This window comes from Arvicanthis niloticus, chromosome 2 (assembly GCF_011762505.2).
Source record: "Arvicanthis niloticus isolate mArvNil1 chromosome 2, mArvNil1.pat.X, whole genome shotgun sequence".
Lineage (NCBI taxonomy): Eukaryota > Metazoa > Chordata > Mammalia > Rodentia > Muridae > Arvicanthis > Arvicanthis niloticus.
In genome coordinates this window covers 57,915,992-57,941,807 of record NC_047659.1, presented here as the reverse complement: position 1 = coordinate 57,941,807, position 25,816 = coordinate 57,915,992, and the positions used below count along the sequence as shown (strand labels likewise).

The 25,816-nt window shown below is 34.5% G+C and overlaps 1 protein-coding gene across 1 annotated transcript in view; it reads right to left on the bottom strand.

Moving 5' to 3' along the window:
• Positions 1-25,816, bottom strand: part of Fsip2 (fibrous sheath interacting protein 2) — a 72,395-nt gene that overhangs the window by 29,473 nt on the left and 17,106 nt on the right. Inside the window, exons 10-16 of the mRNA XM_034496493.2 lie at positions 22,379-22,494; positions 19,923-19,959; positions 18,861-18,964; positions 16,973-17,036; positions 14,571-14,628; positions 11,014-11,047; positions 212-9,164 (exon numbers count right to left, since the gene is read on the bottom strand). Coding sequence (XP_034352384.1) covers positions 212-9,164; positions 11,014-11,047; positions 14,571-14,628; positions 16,973-17,036; positions 18,861-18,964; positions 19,923-19,959; positions 22,379-22,494 — 9,366 coding nt within the window. The remainder of the gene's footprint in view (positions 1-211; positions 9,165-11,013; positions 11,048-14,570; positions 14,629-16,972; positions 17,037-18,860; positions 18,965-19,922; positions 19,960-22,378; positions 22,495-25,816) is intronic.

Here is a 25,816-nt window from a genome sequence, read left to right as displayed (position 1 = left end):
AGAAAAAAAAATCTAGATTCAATCCATAAACAATTAAGTTAGCAACATTTTAATGCAGCATCAACATTAAAAATAAAGTTATTTTACCTTTCTAAAGCTATTTTCAGAAAATCAAAATGTACATTCTCAAGACAAGAGATCCTTTAAGTATAACTTTTCCTGTTTTCCCTAAGTTATTCTAGGTCAAAAACTAAGTTTTTTTCTTGCTTACCTGCAGTTTTGAAGTTCTTCAAATGTGTGATCACAGACATTGTAACATGTCTTGCAACCAAATGCATTTCATTTGGACCAAGTTCATGATCAGCAAAAGCAATAGTGTTGGTTTCCTCCAAAGTCTCTGTTGTCATTTTGGGATTTTTACTTTTCCATTTGTGTAATAAAGAAAAATCCTCTTGGCAGGCTTCAGGACCTCCACTTTCTTCCTCCTGCATGAGGGTCGTTCGACTACACCATGTTTTGAGCAAGGTTTTCTCTGTATCTTTTTGTCCTTCACATACTTCAGACAAAGGATTTTGCCTTGACATAAAAAATGGTTTCATGGTCTCTGTGCTTTCATTAGTGTTTGCTTGCTGGGGAAAGCCATAACTCGACAGTACTGTGTTTACAATATTTTCTGCAGCTAAACATATTTTGAGTGGGGAAGCAGTTGTCTTAATTTCATTTGGCTCAGCTGATTTGGTGGTCTCATAATGAAAAACCCTTGGATTTTCACCTTTCCCCATTTCTATAAATGATAAGACTTGTTTTAGTGATTCTTCTGTGGAATCGTTTACTTTCTTAAACAATTTTTGTAACATACTCCCTTCAGGGACAAAGCTGTGAGCTTTTGTGACTTCATCAAATGGTGTCAAGTTTGGATTCCTCTGGCTGTGGTCTTGTGCTTTGTGTCTAGAACATGATGGCATAGCTTTTGAACTGGGCCTCCCTGTGGGCTCCGAGCTTTTACTTGTGTTTTCTACATAGGAACTGATGTGTGAAGACGAATTAGATGCGATGCTATGCTTTTCTTTCGTATCATCCTCTGAAGTAAGCCCCATTCCAGATACACTACTTTGTGGACTATGACTCCTCCCAGTCGTTTCACTTGTGTTTAATGGTGGCATTTTTACAGGAGGTGCAAATTCAACCTGATTAACAATGTAAACATTCTCAGTTCCATTGAACCAATTTTTGGTAGGAAGGTTTTTGATCAAAGACTCACCGAAATGGGAGCACTGGTCTATTAGTGTACCAATGATCTCACTTGCAGCAATATTCTCTTTCAATATGCTAACTGGAGATGGTTCCATTTGGCTTATTTCTTTGTCTAGCTTATTCTTGATTATTCCAAGCATGCCACTGACAGTAGTGATAGAATATGTCAGTAATTCTGAATGGAATAAATGAACCTGTAAGAGTGTATTCTGTACATTTTCTTTGGATATAATAGTGCTTGACTTGGACTCATCACCAAACTTTCTAAATGGTAATTTTGGCAGCATCTTTTTGCTTAATTGTCTTTGTTGCACTTGAAAGAGATTGTCTATTGGCATTTTCACTATTTCAGAAAACTCATATTTAGAGATATGCTTAAACTTTAAGTCCACAAATGACTCTAACATGTTTAAGACTCTTTCAACAATCTCATGCACAATTTGGTTGCTAGAGCTCGTAGACAGTTGGTCTTTCATCTTCATGTTACAGGTCTGTATGCCACTGAGGATGTGCTTAGTTGGAAAACCCTGCTTGCTTTTTGCAGCAACATATTCTTTCCTACTTGTTAGAGCTCCATTACTATCCTGAGTAGGCATCTGAGACAAGAAGCACAATTGTAATTTTTCAAAGAGCATTTCGACAATTTCCCGTCCAAACATATTGATCTGCGCTTTTGTGTCCTCAGCTCTAGTAGAGACACCTTTAAAGTGGTCGTAGAATCTGTTTTCACACTCTTCAAGAGGTGGCAAGTTTAAAAGTGAAAGTGAATACTCTAAATCTTTGGCTTTAATTGAAATTTCAGTTAAAATGTTTTCAGCTATGGTTAAAAGTTTAGACTTTTCAGTTTCTGTATCACTTGTTTCTGTTTGCCATTTGTCAAACATTTTTTTCAATATACCCTCTTTAGGAAAAATCTGTTCTAACTGTGAGGAAACATTTTCTAAGTAAAAACATGGTTGCTCTGTAGGGTAACCTGCACCCAGATTCTGCCTGGATAGGCGGTGATCACTTAGATTTGAAATGTTAATCAGAGAGGCCACATTGTCTTTGTTTGTAGCATACAGCTCTTGTAACACTGCATTAACAATTTTACTTGCTTCAAGGATTTGACTAGATTGCAAGACTTTAGTGTTAAACATGGCTCTGTGTTGTGCCGCTCTCTCAAGTCGGCTCATAATTACTTCTAAAATGTCAGTTATTATATTCGTGACATATACTCTTAATTCTGCAACTGGTAATTTTGTTTTCAGTGTGGTTTTGGCATCTTCTGCTTGTGGATTCTGCGGCAGTCCAAGGGCAGTTTTGGATCTGTTCTCTCTTGGAGTCTTTTCTCCAGCAGATAACTTGGTCTTGCTTTTGGTCTTAGTAGCGCTAATACCAAGATGTGGTTTTGTTTTAAATTTAGAGAGAGAGGTGATTTTTGATCTCATTTTTAAACTTGTTTTACATCCTGGCCTCGGGCTGTTCTTTGGGCTGAGTTTAGAATTATGTAGTCTAAGAAGGTACAAGTCATCATAACTACCTTCAGGTGGATATCCCTCTTCTAGATGCAGGGAGACAAAATTTGTTAACTTATCAAGAACTATTTGAACTAAATATTTTCCAATTTGCAATGGTGAGTATGGTAAAAAGGTGTTTTCTAACACGAGAGCATTTAAATTGTCAGCATAAGGATGCGTCTGTGGTACCCCCAGTCTTAGGGGACTACTTCGTTTTCTTGTTGGCTTAGTTTCTCTAAAGCCTGGCAATTTTTCTGATGAGCTATCGCTGCTGTCATGCATTTCTCCCTCTCGCCTGCTTTTATTTTTTTTGTACAAGGATGTTACAACTGCAGAGTGCATCTCTCCCAAAACATTTTCAAGTATATCATTTGATACATTGTTAATATGTGACTGAAAGAATTTCTTCTGTGTCGTGGCTGCTGTTTTACTTTTAGACTTAGACACTATATAGGGAATTTCATTAAATGGGGCTATGTGGCCTATGATTTCCATTATCTTCTGACTCAGCTTCTTCAAAACCTCTTCCACTGTCTTGAGTATTTCAGTTTTTTCTCTTGGTTTTGATTCTCTTTTTCTCATAAATATTTCTTCCAAAACATCTCTTTGGCTTTCTTTTTCCACTGTTATTATTTGGTTTTCCTCTAAGGAGTCATTTGTAAACTGTGGTAATGCAGTAGCTTTTTCCTTATCTTTGTATTCCAGCAAAGTTTCATTTGATATGGTTAACTGTGAACAGCTAGAGTTCTCTGATGAGGATAAAAAAAATTCCTTTACAGATTCTTTATTGTGTAAAATCTTTAAGATACTACTAACAATTTCACTCACAATCATATTCTTTTGAAATAAAACGTGGTTTGAATATGTGTGCACACTTTGTATTTCTAAGTCTAAATCAGTTTTGATAAGCTTCAGAATAGTGCCAGCAATGAAGGCAGCATAGTCCTTAAGGCTAGTTTGTGATAAATGGGCTGTAGCTCTAAAATTATCTCTGCAGCTGGCAAGAATGGGTTCTGCAAGCTCTTGGCTAGGGACTGTTTTAGTTGTTGATAATTTTAGGGCATTCACATCAGAATCAGCTTGGCCTGGTTCATGAAAAATACAGTTGTCATCTTTACCATTTTCAAATTGTGGGCTAACGAATACATTTCCTTTAGACTGAAAGGCAAGAGTCATTAGTGAGTTTATTCTCTCTGTGGCAAAAGACTGTAACCGATTGAAAATAGTTTCAGTAATGCAGTTTACGTTTTCTTCACATGGGTCAGGAGCAGGTTCTTTGGTGTCTTCTTTGCCATTTACAGGTATCTGATAAACATCAGGATAACCTACATTCTTATTTTTTGAATGTAAAAAATGCCCTAGTTTTCCTTCAGTTCTTTGTGTTATATAAAGAGGCTGTTGGCACTGTGGTTTTGGAAAAATATCATAGATGGCCAATCTTGTAGGAGCAGAGTCCTTTGCATTTATGGCAAGCATGACCAAACTTGTAAGATTATGAAGGACAATATCCACTATATCTTTGGACACCAAAATGACATCTGCTTTAGGAACTGAGACTTTAGGGATAATATTTGTACCCATAACTACTGGCTCAAAATTTGATTCTGAGTGTTTTGCAGGTATATCATATTTCAGAGTAGGTGTGACAAATGAGAAATTATTCTGATACACAATATTTTCATAAATATCACATAAGATGCCTTCAATGGTATCTTGAATTTGAAACTCAAGTATTTTTCGATATTCTGTTTTATTGACTAGCCTTTCAAAAATGCCAACTTGTTGATCTGAGTAATTCTCTTTGTCAGAATTGTTTTTGTCAGACTTGCTTTTGCATGACACAATATCAAGCACTGTGTTAACAACCTGACTTGCAATATTCTCAGAAACCACAATGTTATTTTTCAAGAGAGAACTTTCTTGTTCTTTATCTAACTCATGTTTGATACCTTGTAAAATTTTCTTAGCTACTTCTTTTGCATAAATATTTAATTTGGACAAAGACATTTGACACCATGAGTCCATCTGTTCTGGATTACTATGATCCACTGAACAACAAGGAAGTTGATTATCAGAATATGAATCTTTACTTGATAATGCTTGGCTTAATGATCCCTCTTCCTGATGTACTGGCAAAGTCACTGGAACTGTGAAGTTGACTTGGGGACAAAAGAGAGATTCTACTTTGGAAGCAGCAAAAGTTTCTAAATTTTCTAATATTGCCTGCACAATATCTTCAACTACATTTATTTTGGTCTGCTTGTCAACATTCCAGCTGGACTGAAGATCACGTGCGTTTCCATTTAAGCCAGTGACAGAAGCATTTCCTCCATAGGTATGCTCACGGAAAGAAACATTGGCTGAAAAGATGATGGTTTTGCATCTGTTTTCACTTACATGTTTTTCTGTCATGGCAGCTGAATAAAGCTTGTGAAATACTGTCCTAACAACATCATTTACCACTACACTTACATCTGTGTCAGATACTAAAGGGCCCATCATTTGATCTGTAAAATGAGCAGATGTTTGAGTAGAGGATGCAGGAACATTGTGAGGCATTCCACTAAAATGAGCTCGTGAGAGTGAAACCACATTTAATTGATTGATTAGAGCACTTTGAAAAATTTCATTCAAAATATTTTTTATAATGGGGACAATTGGAGATCTGTGTGGCTCTTTGAGTTTCACTTCAATTTTGCTTAAGGTTCTTTCCAGAACCATCTGGTCAGTAGAAAGGGTTCTAGTTTCCTCACTGGATGATGTTGTATCTCTAATAAGTTCTTTATTTTGTGTGTCATCATCTAGAAATGAATCTGATTCTGCTCCTCCCGGAAGAAAATTTCCATAAGTTGGTCGGTATCCGTAATTTTCATTGTCTTGGTTCTCAGATTCAGGTTCAGCAAACATATCTGAAGATACTACATCTAAAATTAAATCAACAATGTTTGTAAGCATTTGTGTCTCTTCTGGTGATCTCTTTTTATCTATTCTACAATCAGATGGGTTCATATTTAATTCTGTTTGGATGGCTTTCAAAATACCATTTGATACCTTCTTTGCATGACTGTATAAAGTGGATTGCAATGATTTATCCTGAGAATCTGCAGGAGAACTGTTGCTTTCACATTCCCAGTCTACTGTACGCTCTTTTTTATTTTCATCATTAAGAATACCATTTTCTATACTTCCACTTGCAAAATGTTCCAGTTTAGCAAAAACCATGTTGAGAATATCTGAAGCAATACGTTTCAGTTTTTGGGGGCACATTTCTTCTGGGATCTCTGTTTTGGAAGACATTGGAAGATCACTTTTTGCTTTGCTTTTGGTCGCCTCATTATCATCCTTCATAATTTTGGAAATTATGTTAGAGATTATATTGGTGCATTTGGCCATTTCCTCCATGGTTGAAGCAAATGATAGGTTGTCTATGTCAAATGATTCAGAGACAGTTTTCAATTCAGAATTTTTGGTGTTGGTGTCTACGTCAACATCACATAATTTTGCAAGGACGTATTCCAGAATTGCTTTGGAAATGAGCTGAGTGTTAGACAGTGTTGGAGGGTCCTTATCTAAGGTTTCCGTGTTTTGATGACTGCAAGATGGCTGAGAATCAGGGTGATCCCTTGTGAGTTTGGTTAACATTTCATGCAGTGTATCCCCAATTTGATCTAACACCTCCAATTTGGAACTGTCCTTGAAATCCTTTTCATCAGCAAAGCTGTGCTGAAAGCAAGGTTTAGCCAAAAATTGGCGAAAAGAATTTTTATCCTGTTTATTTGACAAAATATTTTGTTTATAAACATTGCCAGGCCCACATATAGTTGTAGATGCTGCCTTATCTGTACAGGTTGAAGTATTTTTTTTATCTTCATTTGTATTTGATATCATTTCACAAATACATGTCAATAATGGACTTTCCATAATGTCATCATTGACACTGGTGACATGGGACTCTACAACTTTATTGGAATCAGTGAACAACCCTTTGTTTTTATGGCACTTGTGGCGGTCTGTCTTCTTAAGATTTGGGTTTACCTTGTTGATTTCTAGTTCACTTTGTATAGCATGCAAAACGATGTTGACAATTTTCATTGTGTAAGTACTAAGTTGAGAATGTAATGATTTTTCTACCAGTGAAGATTTGTTGCCTATTTGCAATTTTGGACAAACAAATAGCTTCAGCCTTTTAAAAATTGTATTAATGATCTTATCAGTAATATCATTTACACGCTTAGGTTCACATTTTCCAGATCTTAACTGGGAAGTCTTTTCATGTTCCATGTTGAGAGAAGATAAATATTTCATTTTCTTTTCACTGTCAAACCATACTTTAAATGGCATTTTACCTGATGTTTCTTTGGATCTATGGGCAGTATCAGAAGGATCTATGCAAGTGTGATGAACTGATGTAAAGGCATTTTTAATGGTATTAGGAATGTAAGTTGAGGCCCTATGAAGTATATTTATCACAGAATCTGTTATTTCATGTGCAAATGCACAAATTTCTGACCCAGAGAACATCTGTTCCATACACTCTTGATCTGATAGTCCTTGAGATTTCTCAGAGGAAAAAGCAGAAGCTCCTTTGCCAGTTTGGCTTCCAAAATGACTAGATGAATCAGAAGACATATCCCTGAGCATTTCTGTTAAAATATGTTTAACTATGTTTTCTGAAGCCTTTTGTATTTGGTGCTTTTGATCTTGGCTGAAAATGGAAGCCTCATTATTCAAGCAGTGCTTTGTCTTCACAATGTCTTCACTACTAAGAGACAAGTCCAACTGTAATCCCCAGTCACCCCAGTCAGATTCAACTTTGTTTTGAAAAGTAGATTTTGTTGGCAGTTTATTGGTTCTTTTGGTTTCATAAAAAGTACCTCTCTTTTTAGGCCAATGGTCAAAAACATGCTCTTGTGATTTTGCTTTCTCATCATTGAAAGATGAATCAAGCACACTTTGCACAAAGTTATCTATTTCCTCATCATCTTCAGAATAAAGAACCATTCCGGGAACATTAACAGGTGGAAATGGTCGTTTAGACTTAAGACTATTAAATGATCTAGTGCCAGTGAGTCTATACTTTTCTTCAGTGTTAGAAAGATTTCTTACTCTAGGTCGTCTATGTTTTTTAGCACCTGCTTTTACTGGCTGCTGGTGAAGCTGAGTTAAAACATCATCCAGCAGCTGAAGAAGTACTACTGTTTCTTCAGATGCAATAAGTCTCTCATTATTGAGTTCAGTTTGGACATAGCCTAGTATAGTGCTGATAGCTTCTTCTACATAACCAACCAGAGAGGACTGTGAAAAAATATTTGATATTAAGTTTTGTATCTCTTCTTTTAGAATCTGATTAGCAGGTTCAGATGCAGGGCTAGCTTTCTTTTGGTCAGTTTGTTGATGGACTTTATGTATTGGCTCTGTCTTAGTTTGTTGGAAATGTTTAGTTGTATCTTCTGGAGAAACTTCATTCTTCTTATAAGATGCAAGAATCATCAATTTTTCCAAAATGGCATGTACCATATCATCTGCAATATCACACATTGGCTCCAAAGTATAACTCAATGTATCTTCTGAAGGTTTTGTTTCTACTGATGAAAAATATTCACCACTAGTTGATAAACTTGGTTTAATATCAACTGACAAGTCTTCTTGTGAAAAAATCTGTACACATTTTTTCTCAACAGCAGACTCCAGCTTCTCAAGCATGTTCTCCACAATCTCTGACGCTACTGAGCATATGTCAACATTGGAGAGCAACTCTTCTCTTTCAGTTTCAGTCTGATCAACAAAAACTTCAGCAGTCACAGAAGAGAGACAAGGAATGGCCTGACTTAAGTCAGACATTATTTCTTGAAAAATACTTTCTAAAATAAGTTGTGTCTCTCCTTTCAAGTGACATTTAAAGTTTACAAAGACATTCTTTAAGTTTTTTATCTGATCCATGGCCTTTGCTTTTTTATCATATAGAAATGGAATCTCTAAACTCTCTGTTTCTGTAGTAGCATCTTTGGATTTTTTAGTGGATGTTTCTAATGATGTTAAGAGGTGACTGTCTGATTTACTACTTCCTATCTTAGGAAATGGATAGTCTAAGCTGGTTTTGTTGTAATTGACTTGTGAAGATATAGATTGTCCTTTCCTTTGATATGTTTGACCAATAACTGTTCTTTCCACATGTGCAGAAGGAGGTTTCAAAGGTGTAGGTGGTTTCTTCACTGGCATGTCACTGGCAAATGTACACGGATCAGCTTGAAATGTTTTAGCTGTGTAGCTTCTGTATGTAAAGCCTTCACTGCATGTACTACAGAAGCTTGAACTATCTGAAGAAAGGTCGGAATCATCAGACACTGGGTATGTATTACTCCGTACTCTTTCTTCATATTTTGTGATAGCTGGATATAATATACTGGTTACTGTAGCTACAACCCAGGTCATTATGTTTTGGATTATGCTATTTAATTCTTCAGAAGTTACCTAGAAAGAAGATAACCATATAAGAAAGTCACACAAATATTTACTCTGAATTTGGGAGATAAGGAGTTTCATTCAAATTTTTATATTAAACAGTTTATAAGTAGAATACCAGCATGATTCATAAGAAAATGAAAGAATTTTTTTTCAGAATTTCAGGCTGTTTTAAACTAGTTTATTTCATACTGGAAAGAAATAATTTGTATATAAAATTTTATTTTATTTATATGACTTAAGAAGCTATATAAATTGATTCTCAACATTTATTATCTTCAAATCAAAGTTAGCAAATTGCTATCTAGTCCTATCTCATGACATATTTTTGGAATAAAAAATACACTGTGGTATTCATTACTCTGTTACATTTTTGAAAACAGTTAAAATATTTCCAAGTGTTCATATAAACAAAAGGATTTGGGATTTTTCAGAAGTACTTTTCTAGTTTATATACGAGGATGAAAATCAACTTTATATTTATTTCATGCCATAACATTAAGTACACAATCTCTTTTCATGGAATACAAAAACTAGTTAGTGCATTTTAGACTGGCTTTGTAGGTAACCTGACTTACCAATATAAATTATCCAAATAAAGCAGAAAATAGATGAAACGAAAACACAAGACATGATATCAAGGCTGACAGGTTGTTCCCACTCAAAATATATCTAAAATAAGTGTAAATTATTCATGTTTTAAGTCACTATTACAGGGAAAGCTAAAAAATTATGTAGCACCATCTTCCCAGATCCATTTTTTGGAGCTCTTAGACCTCTTGAAAAGCCACCTAGCTCTAATTCCCCAAGTAGTTAAAATATTTTTTTACTACTCATAGATAATGGCTAGCACAGATTATACCCACAGCAAGTATAAAAGCATTATTTATACAAATGTACCTTTAACCAATAATTCTAATAATAAATCATACATTTTCACTTAGAAGAAAATTATGTAAATGAGCAATAGAGAATATATATATGTATATATATGTACATGTATACACACACATATACACACATATATATACATATATATATTGCCTAAATTTTTTTAATCATTACAATATATAATGAATGATAGACCAATATTTTTCTTAAACTAGGTGAAAGACCACATTTCCAACTGTAATATACAAAAGAAGGAAACTTCTAAAGTTTTGCATATAACAAAAGGAGGCTAAAGGAATCTTAGTTTTTCAACTTCTTTCTATTGTAATGGAAAATAGAGAAACATTCCTTAAATTGAAGTTTTGTGTGTGCCTCATTCCCTATGAAATGAGCAGGATTCCAGGGGGAACTGTCCACTGCTATGATATTCTTCATTGTCCCTGACTGACTAGACTTAGAGTTCAGTCTCATTAAAATATGCAATCTTTATTTTTTTTTTCTGTTTCATGTCTCAGATCATAGGTGACCAAGTATCTATGCATGAGATATTAGGTAGTAGGTTCTTCCTATAAAAACTGCTGTAGACAAATACAGGCATCTCAACTCAGTCGCTACAGAATTCACCAGTAATATCTGCAATGCTATGCTGGTCAGTAATATCCATGATAGATGAGGTTCTGTTATCTCATGCTAGTCATCAAGGCTGGTCTCTGAATGATTTCCCACTCTACACCCAAGAGGCCTTCCTAAAGTGTCAAGAGTATCTTCTGAAAATAACCTTGGAGTAATAGACTATAAAAATTACTTAAAAATAAACTTCAATAAAAGGCAAAAGGTAATAACAATAAAAGGCAAAAGGTAATAACAAATATTAGTAGATAATTATTAGTATCTGATTTACATTTTTTTCTAGAATGGCACACATTAATTAATATAATGTTTTATTGGTTCACTTTATAGTACATACTTTATCTTTCAAGCAATGTTGCAGATTTTGTTGCCTGTAAAATCAAGAAAATAAGTATAATTGAGTTAAGATAGGACAAATAATTTATGAAGATAATGTCAAATTTCCTATTATCTATTCACTTTCTTTTTATGAGAATTCTTCTATATAAATACAAAACTTTTATTTTGTTTATTCAATGTTCTTATTTAATGTTATGCTAAGATATGGGCCTGTAGTCTAAAAACTGGGCTTCAATTATTCAGAAGAGTGGAATCAGCGTACCTATTACATACATAAACAATGCCTGACTCTGGTAGTTGGAACTCTGGTATACCTTAGCTTTTTATTCTGTGAAGGAACAATATGATTAGTCTCTTTGATTTGCTAATAGAGACTATTGAATAGTAAGTTTTTTGATCATAGCTCTTTGGTAATCTTTTATCTGCCTTTTGAGTCCTATAGTTGCATCATCTTTTTGCTAGTTCTCATAGTAGAAAAAGAGTATGTGGAGGATCACTATTCAATAACTACTGGTTAGATTGATGGGTTTCTGGGTACATTCAATGCTAACTTCAATCATCTTTGTGTAATGATGTGATGAACCCATTTTTTTATGTGTTGCAATTAAATTTACTTCCAATTTTATAAAGTCAAGTTGCCACTCCTTTTAATTTCCTTAAGCCTATACATTCTAAACATTTTTCTCTAAATCTGAAACTAGATTTTGAAAACAAAAGCTGTCTAAATATTGCAACTTGTAAGAGGAGCTAAGGTGGGAGGAGTAAGGAGAGGAAGAAGAAAAGGAAGAGGAGGAGATGGAAAGTCATACAGGTATGGAGAGCAGTTGCGGGTAACAACTTTTATTTAGGTTAGCTAATTGGAAAACAACTCTCTTTGTATGGGCATATTGTTATTGAGCATTATCAAACTTATAAAGCCTTTGATTAATCTTTAAACATTAGAGTCTTATTTTATTACTGGGCCCGCATGGATGGCTGGATAGTCTGAGCAATGCCTAGCCTTGTGGAGACAGCATGGAAGATCGGCAGAGCCAACTCCCATGCTGGCGTCTCGTGGGTGGTAGGGCTGGTGTTTTTGGCTGGCGGATTCTAGCTGTGGTGCACACGGCCTCTGGCCATAGAACATGGTGGCTGAGCTAGGCAGAGCTGCTCTAGCTTAGATAGTTGGCTTAAACAGTGGCCGTTGTAAATAATTACTTCTACAGCAACTTATTTGTGAGAAAAAAATTAAAACTTCAATCGTTGAAGCTTAGAAATGGGTTTGGGTGCCTGGCACAGTGTCTGGGCTTTCAGCTAAGTAAGACGTTGAGGTAGCAAGATTGAGTCCATAAGTTCCCAGGCCACTGGGACTGTGGCAAGAGAAGAGAGAGGAAGAAAAGGGGAGATAATAAAGAGGGACTGTGGCTTGAAGAAGAGAGGAAAGAAAAGAGAGAGAGAGGGAGAAGGGGTAAAATCTGTAGACTACAATTTCTTCTCAGATGTGGTTTGTTAAATTAACTCAATGTTCCCCACTTTCCTTGTTTCATTTATTTACTATTTTCTAAATTTAACTTTTGGACTTTTTTTTGCCTTAAGGCATAGAATAGAGTCCTATAGCTCCCTTACTAGTAGTGTGCCATAGGTCGAAACAGGGAGCAAAGACATATGAAATCACTAAATCCCCAGAATCCACAGAAACAATTGTTTTTAAGGCAAGCCATAGAATCAATAATAATGTAAGATTAAAAACTTTCAAAAATCACTTTTTTTAAATAAAAGAAATGGACACTGGCAAAGGCAGTCAGAACTATAATTCTGCAGTTCAGAAAAATATTTAGAGGCTTGCAGTATCTCAAACATTTATTTTTAGAATGATGTGAATATAACATGGGGAGTTTTAAATAAGCCTATACTAATTCCTTAAGAGGAATTCATCATAATCACAGTGCACTAATGCTGTGAATCTTATTACTTCCCTAAGATCTGTCATTAGCCCTTAAACACAGTGTGTTCTCAATAGATGCTTGATAAATAGGTTTTAAGGATATGCCTACCTATATTGAATAACAAATTAATAATACTATTGAATGTTTTTTTGCTTATGGTTTTATCTATGTATTGCTGACGAAGTAATTAATTATATGCTAATTTGATCCTATTGTTATTGATCCAAAGTATTTGAGTTTTACTTAATAAACCATAAGGTTCTAATCATAGTATATGTCAAAGGATTTCAAACTTATAACCTAATGCTTACACATTACAACTCTACTCCCACTGCTAATACAGCTTATCTTCATGCTCTAGCCTGGATTTTCATTTCTACCTTAGCAATGTTTTGCATTCATACTTTTAAGCGGGACAAATAAAGTATTTGAGGAGGGGAAAAGTCCTTGACAACAGGACAAACATGGGATCTCCATGATAAAGTCTTTCATGATACATAGTTAAATCAGTACATATGATGAGCAGACAGTAAAAGGCTTTGCAATGTAATCTTTCTTTAACATTTATTTATTCCATAATGCAAGTGATCACTATCTGCACATGATAGGCATCTTTCCTCCTCATTTTATCCCATTTGGATGAGATTCATTCATTCTGGCTTTAGTGCAGTGCTTTGTATTCTATGAGCATTCACTAAATTGTACATATTGACACCCGTCGACCTCATTGAAAGTCTTAATCAACAAAACACAGTCTGAATATGAAAATCATTTGGCACCAGAGATCTTTTTCTCTTATATAGAAATATAGCTTTGCAAAGAATGTAGTTTAGTTTGAACTTCATTTGATCTGTTTTTAAGATTTTAGCACTGGGTTGCTAAGAAGATAGTCCTGTGTATATATAGCTTGCTGTGCATAAGACCTGAATTCAGATCCTGAGCACATACATAAAACTGGATCATGCTCAGAGAGTTAGTCTGCCTCATAAAAATAAAATATCAAAGCAAAGACAACCAGTGATGTTAACATCTGTCTGACCACACACACACACACACACACACACACACACCACCCCCACATAAATATATTTTGAAGAATGACAATGGTTCTAAAACACTGGCTTCTTCACAAGTTGAAAAAAAGCTAAAATAGCTGTTCTCTAATGTTTATTTCATAAATGAAAAGCTTTGCTACTCAACATCTTTTCTCTAAAATTTTCAACTTACACTCTAGTATTATTCTGGACAACACTGAAAATATTTTTAAGAAGCAGAAAGATGACCAAGTCATCAAAATAATATGGTGAAAAAATATTGATAAAATACATTTTATCAGCCTTTAGAAGTAAATATTTCAAAGAAAAATACAAAGAAGTCCTCTGAAATTATGTGAAGCCACGTGGAGAGAAGAAACAAAGACCTTGGGTACAGAGAGCGAAGTGCTGGATAGACCGGAGGAGGACAACATTCACTTTGTCTACAATTTGAGCTCAGTTCTGGAAGTTCTCAACAATAAAGTTTCACTAAGTCTAAGGAAAACTGTAAAAGGAGGAGCTTTCGTGTAGTCATGTACTTAAGCAATTATTAAAATAGAAATTCATAATTCTACACTAATAATTTAGATACTTACATAGTTGAGTAAACAGGAGAAGAAAAGATACCTGGCGGTGGAGCACCACCCTGTGTTCCTAAGCATCAGGAAAAGAAAAATGTAATTTACATTCATCCTCAGTAATGTTTAAAATGCCAATACCATTTTCAAATACCTGTAGTCATTTGTAACTGACTAGTTTACATGCCTTTAAGAACATTTCACAGCAATTTCCAAAGTCCTTAGTGTAGAATTTAATATAGAGTAAAATCTCAACTCTTATTTAACCCTGTAATACCTTGTGAAGTCTAGTCTTTGTATGTATGCTATGGCCTATAGACATAGAATACAACTTAAAATATCACTGTAATGGTCTCTCAATGCCGTTAGACTATTGCTGTGGCCGTTTCCTTTTGAGAAATTGTACTTACACTTCTCATAACATAAGGTTTTGGTGAGTCTTGGTTAAAACCTCTGAAACCATTCCATGAAACTTATCTAAATAAATACATATCCTTCCTTAGCATTTCCAAAACACTCTACAATGCTCATATTAAAGACTTCATAGGAGCTGGAGAGGGGAATCCTTATGTAATGCACATTCTGCTCTTACAGAGAGTCTGAGTTCAGTTGCCAGAAGCCATGTGGAGCAGCTTACAGAGATGTATAACTCCTTCTCTAAATGATGTGATACCAAGCTTTATATTTTTCAGGCACCTGCACTTGTACACATGCACACAGACATACACACAAATATGGTTTTTAAAATAAAACAAATGCATTAAATACAAAAAACTAAAAGCTCAGTAGATTCTTATAATCACAAGTTTACTACTAAGTTCTATATTTTTCAGTGTGTGTGTGTATGTGTGTGTGTGTGTGTGTGTGTGTGTTTGCATGTATTTGGTTTGGAGAAGAAACTGAGATTAATAATGCACAAAGAAAAGTCATAGTGGCATTTGTTTATAAACTTTGTGCTAGGGAGATAGACTGAGATGGATCCCTCAAACTTTCTGGCGAGACTGCTTAGCCTGTTTCTTGCCTTCCAGACCACTGAGAATCTCTGATTAAAAAGAAAAAATATATGTTGCTCAAGGTATGATAAGCAAAAGTAGTTCCTTTGGCTTTAACATGAGACCTAAATAGAAACATGGATTTGAATACATATGAGCACATACTCTCACATGCATGTGTACCTGCATATATATAAATGTGCACACCCTCATACATGCACATCTACCCCCAACACACATATAGGCAACACAAAAGAGTGTTTAAGAAAAATAATCATCACAGACAATCACATTGGCTCATAGGCAGTAAGGAATTACTGAGCCAATTCCTCAAGCCCAAGATGTGGAAAATTTAGACACCAGGTCTTATCTATTTCAAGATGGATATTTTGTTAGAGGAACATAAATATACTGAGATAGAGAAATATCTATTGCTGGTAAATGGATAAAGAACATTGGTATATAGAGTTAACCATTGGTCTCATTAAAAGATTTGTTTGAGGGGCCTCTGGAGATAAGTCAATGGATCTGAAGGTTTTTCTTATAAAATAACATAGAATTTGCACATAACCTAGCTATGCCTTCTACACATATTATTCTCCAGATAATTTATAAATTACTAAAAGATAAATAGTAACACTATAATGTGTAAATAGTTGCTGTTCTCTATTGTTTACAGAATAGTAACACGATAAAAGTATACATGGATCTAGCATTGACATACATAGTGTACAACTCCTAACTATGTGGGTTTGCAAATGCAAGGTACACTGTTATAGATACTTTGGTGTACATTGAAAAGTGGATCTTAATGCGAAGGTAGGACAACAAAAAATTTAATGACATTCTTAGGAAAAATAAAAAGGAAAAGGAACAGGCCATTTGAAACTGTACTCACAAATTTGATGGCCATTATATTAAGTGAAATAAGTCAAAAGGGTAGACAGGAAACTGTCACGTGTTCTCCCTTATGTGTGAAATATGGATTGTCAAACTCATAACAAGAGGAATGGAAGAATGAGGATATGGAGAGATATTGGTCACAGTTTTGTATTTTAGAAAATAAATATTACAGATCTAATATGTACTGTGACTATTGTTAACAGTCCTCAGCTGTGTACTTGTTAGGGAGAGATGATCTTCAGTGTTTTAACCAGGCACATATACAACATGCACACACAACTGTAACTGGGAGGTGAAAATATGTCATATGGTTTGTGTGTTTGTCAAGACGATTTCCTCCATTACAGATTAAAAGCTCTGGGTATTAGTCATGCCTAATTTTATCTTCTATATTCAGTACTTTGTACACGATCTAGCAGAAATTATTGCATTGATACAGTAGTTAGCAAAGATTTGGGGATGAGCATAATAAGTAGCAGATGAAAGAATGTTTTACTAGCTGCATGGTTTGTCACTGATGTTTACCTGCTTCACCAGCATAGCTTGATTTTTTGCTTGGCCTTTCATTCCAATTACCTTGCATCTCCTTCTACAAAAACAACAAGAGAGATTTCTCCATAGTTTTACTATCAACTGCTATCTGCATGTTTAAATTTCAAAAGTGTAATGTTAAATTTATTACAAACCTCCATTTATAAGAAATATTCATGTTTTGTACTTATGTTATTAATTAAAAATTAAAATGAATGTTTATCAAAATCAAAAAATCATAATGTCCACAATACCGTTTCAACATCTGATGATTTTCCAACTTCGATGGTCAGCGTCTACTTGTATGCATGTATAATACAGTAACATACAATTTAATAAATTTATAAACAATTGGAAATGGCATCAGGAGTAAAAAAATGAAGTTTAGATGGTTAGGAGAAAGGTTTTGTGTCCCCGCTATGATACCCTTTTCCTACAAATAGATCATTTGATGGTAACCCAAAATTAACTACATAACGAATGCAAAGAAGTCAGATGATGTAATCAGAGGTAGTGCAGAATATTGTTGAAAAAAATTAGTTCAGTGTCACTGAAAAGGAGAGGGCATGCAACCTCCACAAGTGACTGAGTTTCCATTCTTTCCTGGCCACTAAATCTGCTTGCAAAAATCATGACAATAGGTGCCTTCATTTTTCAACATTTGAAATGGGACTGCAGGCAATGAGAAAATGCCTGACAATATTCGATTTTTCACAGTATTCTGAAGAACAATTAAATTTCTTGTCATAAATATGGTATCTGTGAATATTTGCTAACCCTTTCAGGTTAATATGGAGAGTGAATAGAATATGCAATAGTCAGAGAGGCTAATAATACAGTTTACATATACTATTTTTGTATGCTGAGGTAGATTGTTTTCTTGTACTGTACTGAACAGTTATCTAGGTATAATATAGTAGTGTTTTCATTGTGGAATCTGGAATATTGCACTAATCAACCTACACAGTATATTATCATGCCAATTTTCCTCCCCAGCCCCATGAACAACATTGATACATGCCTTTCTGTCTCCTGTTCCTCAGAATGCTTGAAATGTATGAGACACAGATCTGTGCTGCAGTGTTTTTAAAGACCATCTGAACAGGTCTTCATCATTTCTTTAATTTTAGAGGCTTTAAAATATGGTAAACAACTTGACTATTTTAGCAGTTAAAATTTTGTGACTGTGAGTATATTTAACAGGGCTAGTGACATATTAGAATAATGAACTATGAAAAACTATAGTTGACAAATATATATTTATAATAAATTGTATCACAGACATAACATCATGGTAATCATAATACATTTTAGATGTTCTGCATTATTTTATATCAATTGTTATGCATTCTAAGTCACATAAAATGTTCTTTTCTACTTAACATGAAGAATTTATTTGGAGAGAATCTATTAAATTTTTAGTGTACTGAAAACTGATAAAAATGTAAACTCCTAGCATAGTGAATCAGTTAATATCATGATAATAATGGAGTTAATGGTATTGATTTTATTCCTAAGATAACATGCTACTTATAAATAGTATGTATTTTATATATAATGGCTATACTGATCAATCACTATTGATAACTTTCCATTAGCAGATACCTGATTACTGTTGAAAATGCTAAATCAGCATTATTATCAGAACACCAAATAAGCTCAACTGAATAATTTGCATGCTCAATATACAAAATAAACATTAAGCCTTGCAGATTATATTTAGATACACTGAACTTGAGTTATTGAATTTTAATATGGTATGATAAATTTAGTGGGATGAAGTTATATCATAAGGTAAAGGATAACATTTTCATGTATTAAAATGACCATAAGATATCTCTTTTCTTTTGACTGAAGCTAGAGTAAATCAAATAATACATACCTCTTCTTTTTGATGGACCAAAGATGTCTGTGAAAGTTTAGTGTTCTTTGTGGGTGATTGTTGAGCTGAAATAATTGATTCTCTAGCGGACGTAGTTCCAGGAACTAGAGAAATAAGAGTTATCTTTAAACCTGATAGCACTGTAGTGTCAAGGATGAATCATAACTTGAAGGCTTGCTCTAGCATTCTACCCAGTACACTGATTAGAAAAATCACCATTAGCAATCTATTCAAGTTAAGGAAGCTCCTTCAAGAACAACAAATCTTTTTTGTATGTTTACTCTCACAAAATGTCATTTTCCCAATTGCTTCCAAAAAAAAAAAAAAAAAAAAAATCTGAAATCCTTATCTCAGTCTCATGAAAGTAATAGAGCCTGTTGGCAAAATGGACCGTTTTCATTGTAGTCAGTCTGCAATGACAGCTTACAGCTTGTCCAAAGGAATAAACAAAGCTGTATTTTAAGCTGATTTTAGGCAAAAGACATAAAAATGATAAAAAGCTGCTTGGAGATTTTTTTAAAAAAATTTTATTAGATATTTTCTTTATTTACATTTCAAATGTTATCCCCTTTCCTGGTTTTCCCTCCCTGGAAACACCCTATCCCATACCCCTTTCCCCTGTTTCTATGAGGGTGTTCCCTCACCCACTCCTGCTTCCCTGCCCTGACATTCCCCTACACTGGGACATTGAGCCTTCACAGGACCAAGGGACTCTCCTCCCATTGATGCCAGAAAAGGCCATCCTTTGCTACATATGCGGCTGGAGCCATGGCTCACTCCATGTATACTCATTGGTTGGTGGTTTAGTCCCTGGGAGCACTGGGGGGTCTGGTTGGTTCCTATAATTGCTCCTACTGTGGGACTGCAAACCCCTTCAGCTTTTTTTTTTTTTCACAGCAAGATATACAGTGAATTCAAAAAAAGTAGATGGAGGAAGGGTTCTCTAATAATAAAGAGAAACTAAGCAAACCTTTCAAAATTAGGTAAAACAGCTTTCAAAAGTATACAGTGGAATAGCTATGTACTTACTGCCAGAATCGTCAGTATTGTTCGTAATCTTACCTATTTCATCACTTAATTGTTTCGTTACTTCATTTCTCTATATGGCAAAATATTAAAGAGAAAAATATTTATAAGTAACAATACTTTTGGTAGAGAATCTGTCTTCTGTCAGATAACCAAATGAATCCAGATGCTTTTCTACTCCCATGCTCTACATCTGTCATAAAAAGTATACCAGTCACAGTGTATATCATTAACTTCCCAGGATACCTTTCACTTCTTCAAATTTAGTTCAAAACTGAGCTCAATTTATAGCAATACAGACAGAGCTTACTGATCTTCTACTCTGTACTTTATTTAAAGCCACTGTGTGTGTATGTGAGTGTATGTATGTGTGTGTTTATGCATGTGCATATATATACAGTTTTTAAATGTTTAAAGTCATTCAATTGGACAGAAAATTAAAATTCTTCTAATTCAGGTTCAACACTTCTGGTGTGGGCCCGAGCACTGAGCAGATCACCAGCAGCAGCTCTGCATCCAACCTCACAAAACCCAGAGGAAGTCGGGCTCCCAGGAGCTCTAACCCGGGCAGTATCTCAGGTAAAAATGAATCACCCGTGATGTTGGCTGTTAGGAGTTCTAATCCTGATGTTGGCTTCTGGACTTATACTACTCAGACCTTTGATGGGCCTTTGACAAGGGCATCAAACAGCTAGAGATTGATATCACTAATCTAAAGAAATCCCTCATTTCGCTGTCTGAAGTGATCTCCAAAAATTGCAAAGGACTTTATTGAATTTGATTTTCTTTTACAATAGAAAAGACTGTGTACAGCTCTAGACTTCGTACATCCCTTAAAGAAGAATGTGGCTTTTATATAGACAAAACCGGGATGATTAAAGAGAGCATGAAAAAGTCCAGAGAAGGTCTTGAGAAAAGACAGAAAGAAAAGATGAAAGCCGGTACAAGAATTGGTTTTCAACCTCTCCGTGGTTGTCAACCCTACTTTCTTCCATCTTGGGACCATTAATTGGGTTATTTTTGCTTAATTTTTGGTCCCTGGGCCTTAAATAGGTTGACTAACTTTGTGAAACAACAGATAGATAATCTGATAGCAAAATCTATTCAGATATATTATCATAAGTTAGCTATGGAGGACAGTGAGACTCAAGATGAGGTTGTTACTCTATCCAGGGTCTTCCCAAATCCCATCCACCCAGCCTAAAAGTGGGGACTTCCACCCCTAGTCCAAGCAGAGAGGGGCCACCCAAAGCCCTTCTGACTGGCGATCTGAATTCTTGCTTAGGCTGCGAGGCTAAGCATTGCAAGGGAATATAAATAAAAGTTAAAAATATGTTTCTGGGTTCCCTGAGGGACAAGCCTGACTGCATAGGGGTTGATGTCAAAAGTATCCCTTCTCCAGGAAAAAGACGTAGGGATGGGTTTGGCCCTCATGCCTCACTGGACAATGACAAGAGGACCGGAGCCATTACAAGTTTCCCTTTAATTACTGGAGGTCAGGCCTCTATCCCTGCCTTGGCAAGATTAGAACCGCCACGGCCCTTCTATACTTGGAGAAGGGAGGAGATGTCAGAGGCAGCCCTGCTTATACACTGAAGGCCTAAAATCAGCTATAAGCCTAAAATCAGCAATAGGCCTGACATACATGCCTGCTAACTCAAAGTCTTGGGTCTCAGGGAAAAAACACTGAAACAGATGGCTATAAGCTATTGTAAACAGGCAGCTTTTGTGGAAATTTACCAGCCTGAGTAGTCATAGACCTTGTAAATAGGCAGCCTTGGTGGATAGTACCAACTTAGATAAGGACAAGTGAATCATAGGCAGAGTCATAGTGACCTGTCCCCTAAACCTTTACCCAGCTGATACCCTATTCTGAAAGATATCTGTACTCCCCTCAACACCTATGCTCCTGTGTCATCCCCTTCCCCACATCCTGCATTTTTGTGTTTATAACCCCTGTGTTAAAAAGTAAAAATTATGATTTGATAATAATAATAATAAAATTCTTCTAATTCAAACCCTCCTGCACTATATAATATTTAAAATACTCCTTAGAACCAGAGCCAGGGTAAAAATTAGTCACTCCAGATTAATGTAACATTCAGATGTCTATGCCTCACTAGAAGATGTGTCCTCCAGATGAGTAAATATCTTAATCACCTTTGTATTTCTATGGACCCCAATTTTCTTATCTTCCCATGTGTTGGCTCATTTCAGTGCTCAGTCAACAATCTGAGCTTTGATTGCGTATGCTACCAGAAAATAGCAACATCATCATCAGAACTGATACTGGGCTTTGGATTTATTTCTGCCATGTGTCACATTACATCAATAATAAAGCTAAATTGATTCTTTCTTGCCCCAGAGAGGAATCATTTTTCCTTGCAAGAACTCATGCCCTATAAGTAATCAATACCACATTAGTAAAAAAAAAAAAATACATGTAAATAAAATTTAAGGAGATGAAATAAAATACTTTTGAAATGGTTTACCTTTTGTTCCGAGCTGCTATTCTGTACTTCTGCCTGATAAGCAACTGAGGACCCTGACACTTTTGTAACATTCTTGGAACTACTCTGAGACTGATTAACAGTGGCTGATACTTGTCCTAGGAGAGAGAGAGAATGACATCTTTGGTATTTGAACGTTTTGTTAAGTGCAATGAATTTAATTTTCTTAAATTAATCACTAAAATTTAAAATATTCATGAGTAGCTATATCTCTGAAGGAGGTACAGCTGAAAGCATCATTCACTCCATCACGTATTGGAATTATTCATATAAGTTCTCCCCGGCATGGTTGCAATCAGTCGACTTTTCTAGTCCCAATGTTACTAATCTGTAACCATTAAATTAGTTCATGCTTTCAGAAATTACACATAAATTCATTCACACAATGTGTGTACTCCTTTGTCCCTGTTTTTGGGGAATAACATGATTTATTTTATGCAACATAATGCTGTAACATGTATCAAGTTTGTCCTTTTTTATTTGTATACATAGTACTTTGTATTTTATCATCAGCTTGTAGACATCTCAGCTGTTCTCAATTTCAGCGATTTCTGAAATGAGCTTGAATTTTTGTACATAAACGCGCGCGCGCATGTGTGTGTGTGTGTGTGTGTGTGTGTGTGTATTTCAGATACTAATCCAAAATTAAGTGTGGAGTTACAAAAGATTTTACTCTATTTGGTACTCATTTTATTGCCTAGAAACATTGAGAGTAAAGGCTTTTAATTTTGTGCCTTCACATTTATTAATTCTTGTTAAGTTCTTGTCTATGCTTATCTCTTAAACCTTTTTCTTATTTTTCACCCAAGTTTCAGATTGTTTTACATTATTTGATGTTGAAATTGACTTTTTTTTTTTATAAGAAATTGGCATTGAGTTTATACATGTACATATCCAGCCTTCCCAGATTCATTTGCTGCTGATGGTGTTTTTGTTTGTTTTTTGTTTTGTTTTGGTTTTTTTTTTTTTTTGGCTTTTGTTTTTGTTGTTGATTGATGTTTGATTATTTGGGTTTGTTTTTTGTTTTGTTTAATTTTTGTTTTGTGTTATAGTTGTCAAAAACTAAATGTCTATCTGATAGTGTAGCAGTATAGGGAGGGTCCTTTGAACCTTTGAATTTATTCCATTATTTTACATGTGGGTTTTTTTTTTTTTTTGTAACCATACCATGTTGTTTTGTTACTGCATCTGTCTTCAGTCTCTGCTGCTCAGGATTGTTTTGAATATTTAGCATCTTAGTGTGTGCATTGGAATTTGGAGATTATCTTATCTATCTCAAGAATTTTGTAAGAATTTAGATAAACATTAAATTAAACTTTTAGATTGCATTTGAAGGTATAGCAATTTCCACAGTATTAATTATGCTGATCCACAACATAAGAGGACTTTCAATATTCTCAAATCTTCAATTTCTTCAGTATTTTAAAGTTTTCACTGTAGCGTTCTTTTATTTTCTTGATTATGTTTACTCTTGGATATTTTTAAGCTATTAGGAATGGGATTGTTTCCTTGTATTCTTTCTCAACATGTTTTATGTTAATATTAGGAGAATATTAGTATTCTGGAGAGAGTATGATGACTGTGCATCCTTCTATTCTCTCCAAAATGTTCAAAGGTTCAGGAGTTTGTTATTATAGCTTCATTGTCTTCTTATACATAGGATCACATGACTACAAAGAATCATGATGTTACTTCTTTCCTTACCATTTATATCCTTTTAATTTCCTTATCTTTGCTTATAGCTTTAGGTAAGATTTCAAGCACTGTATGTATAAAAGTTTAGAATGTAGACAGCCATATTTTGTTCTTTATTTTAGTGGGAAAGCTTTGAGCTTTGAACTTAGTACACCGTTAGATACAAATTTGTCACACATAGGCTTTTGTATGTTGAGACAGGTTCTTTATATTCCTAGTTTCTTCATAACCTTTTCCATGAAGAGATGTTTTCAAAAAAATCTATATTTTGGACAAATATATCTAAATATTGGAAAATCATGGATTTTTGTTTTTGAGTCTGTTTATATGATGTTAGAATTGTAATAAAAATTATAATAAAACCTAATATTTCATAATTAACACTTACAAATAAGGTAAAAGTAAATCAAAGCAAAAAACTAATTGGAGTTTATTCAAAGAGGGGAGGAAAAGGCATAACACCATGTTTATTATTTTGATCAATGTAGATTCAAACTAAATTGAAACATTTTTGTGACATTTAATACTACTGAAAAATTTATGAATGCTTAATTATTTAATGATATGGAATTATGAATTGTTAGTATGCATGGTATGATAATGGTATTTTGGTACCATTTACTAAAAATGTTACTTATCATTTTAAAATGCGTATTGAAATATTGATGATAATGTTTTATGTGGAATGGGCTTCAAAATAATCTGGCAACAGATAAATGTTAAAGACAGAAAAAATGCCTTGTGAATTGTTGAAAATGGTAGTAACAGCTCTATAAAGCTTTATTATCATCTCCTAGTGAGTTTTATTTGCATTTGAATTATTTACTAGGGAATGCTTAAAAATCCTTATAATTATAAAAATATTTACCAAAAAAACCCTCAGTGCTGATGAATAGCAATGCACAGAAGACAGTATATAAAATCACATTGGATACATTATATAAATAGTAATTAAAATATAAATATTTGGTAAGAATTATGAAAAAACTATTAAATAGTCTGTGTGTGGACCTGTGTGTATGTGTACATGTTTGTTACAATGTACATATGTATACTTAATTGTGCATACATGTATGTGGAAGCCTGAGGTGAATGATAAGTTTCTACTTTGATTAGGCTCCACCTTAATATTTGGAGCCACAGTTTCTTACTGAAACAGGAGATCATCACTTTGGCTGGCCAATCAGGTCCCGGCATTCAATTATCTCCTCCCCACCTCACCGGTGATAGCACTGAGTTATATACTCAGAATTTTTACATGAATACTGGGGATATAAACTCAGATCCTTGTATAACAGGCATTTTAAGGGTTGTGGCATTTCCTTGGCCTCAGGTTTTTAAAATCAGCTTTCAACCTAAAGTCTATTTTAAATGGGGGCAATAAATTTCAGAAACTGAGATTAAATGTTTTATGAAATTTAAAAAGCAAATACAAACCAAAACCAAAAAGAAAAAAAAGAAAAAAGAAAACTAGAGTTATTTAATGCTAGAGAAGCTGACATAAAAGGGACACCAAAGAATATAGAGATGAAGTAACACCTGAGTGATAACCTGTCACAAAAGCACTAAAGCAAAAGCAATGGTAACAAGCATGGAAAACAAATACATTTTCTCTTAATCAATGTGCAAAATTAAAAGGGAAATTTACCACATCTAATTGACTATGGGATGTATGTAGATGTATTACATGGGAAAATTCGGAAGGAGAAAAAGAGTATGATAACG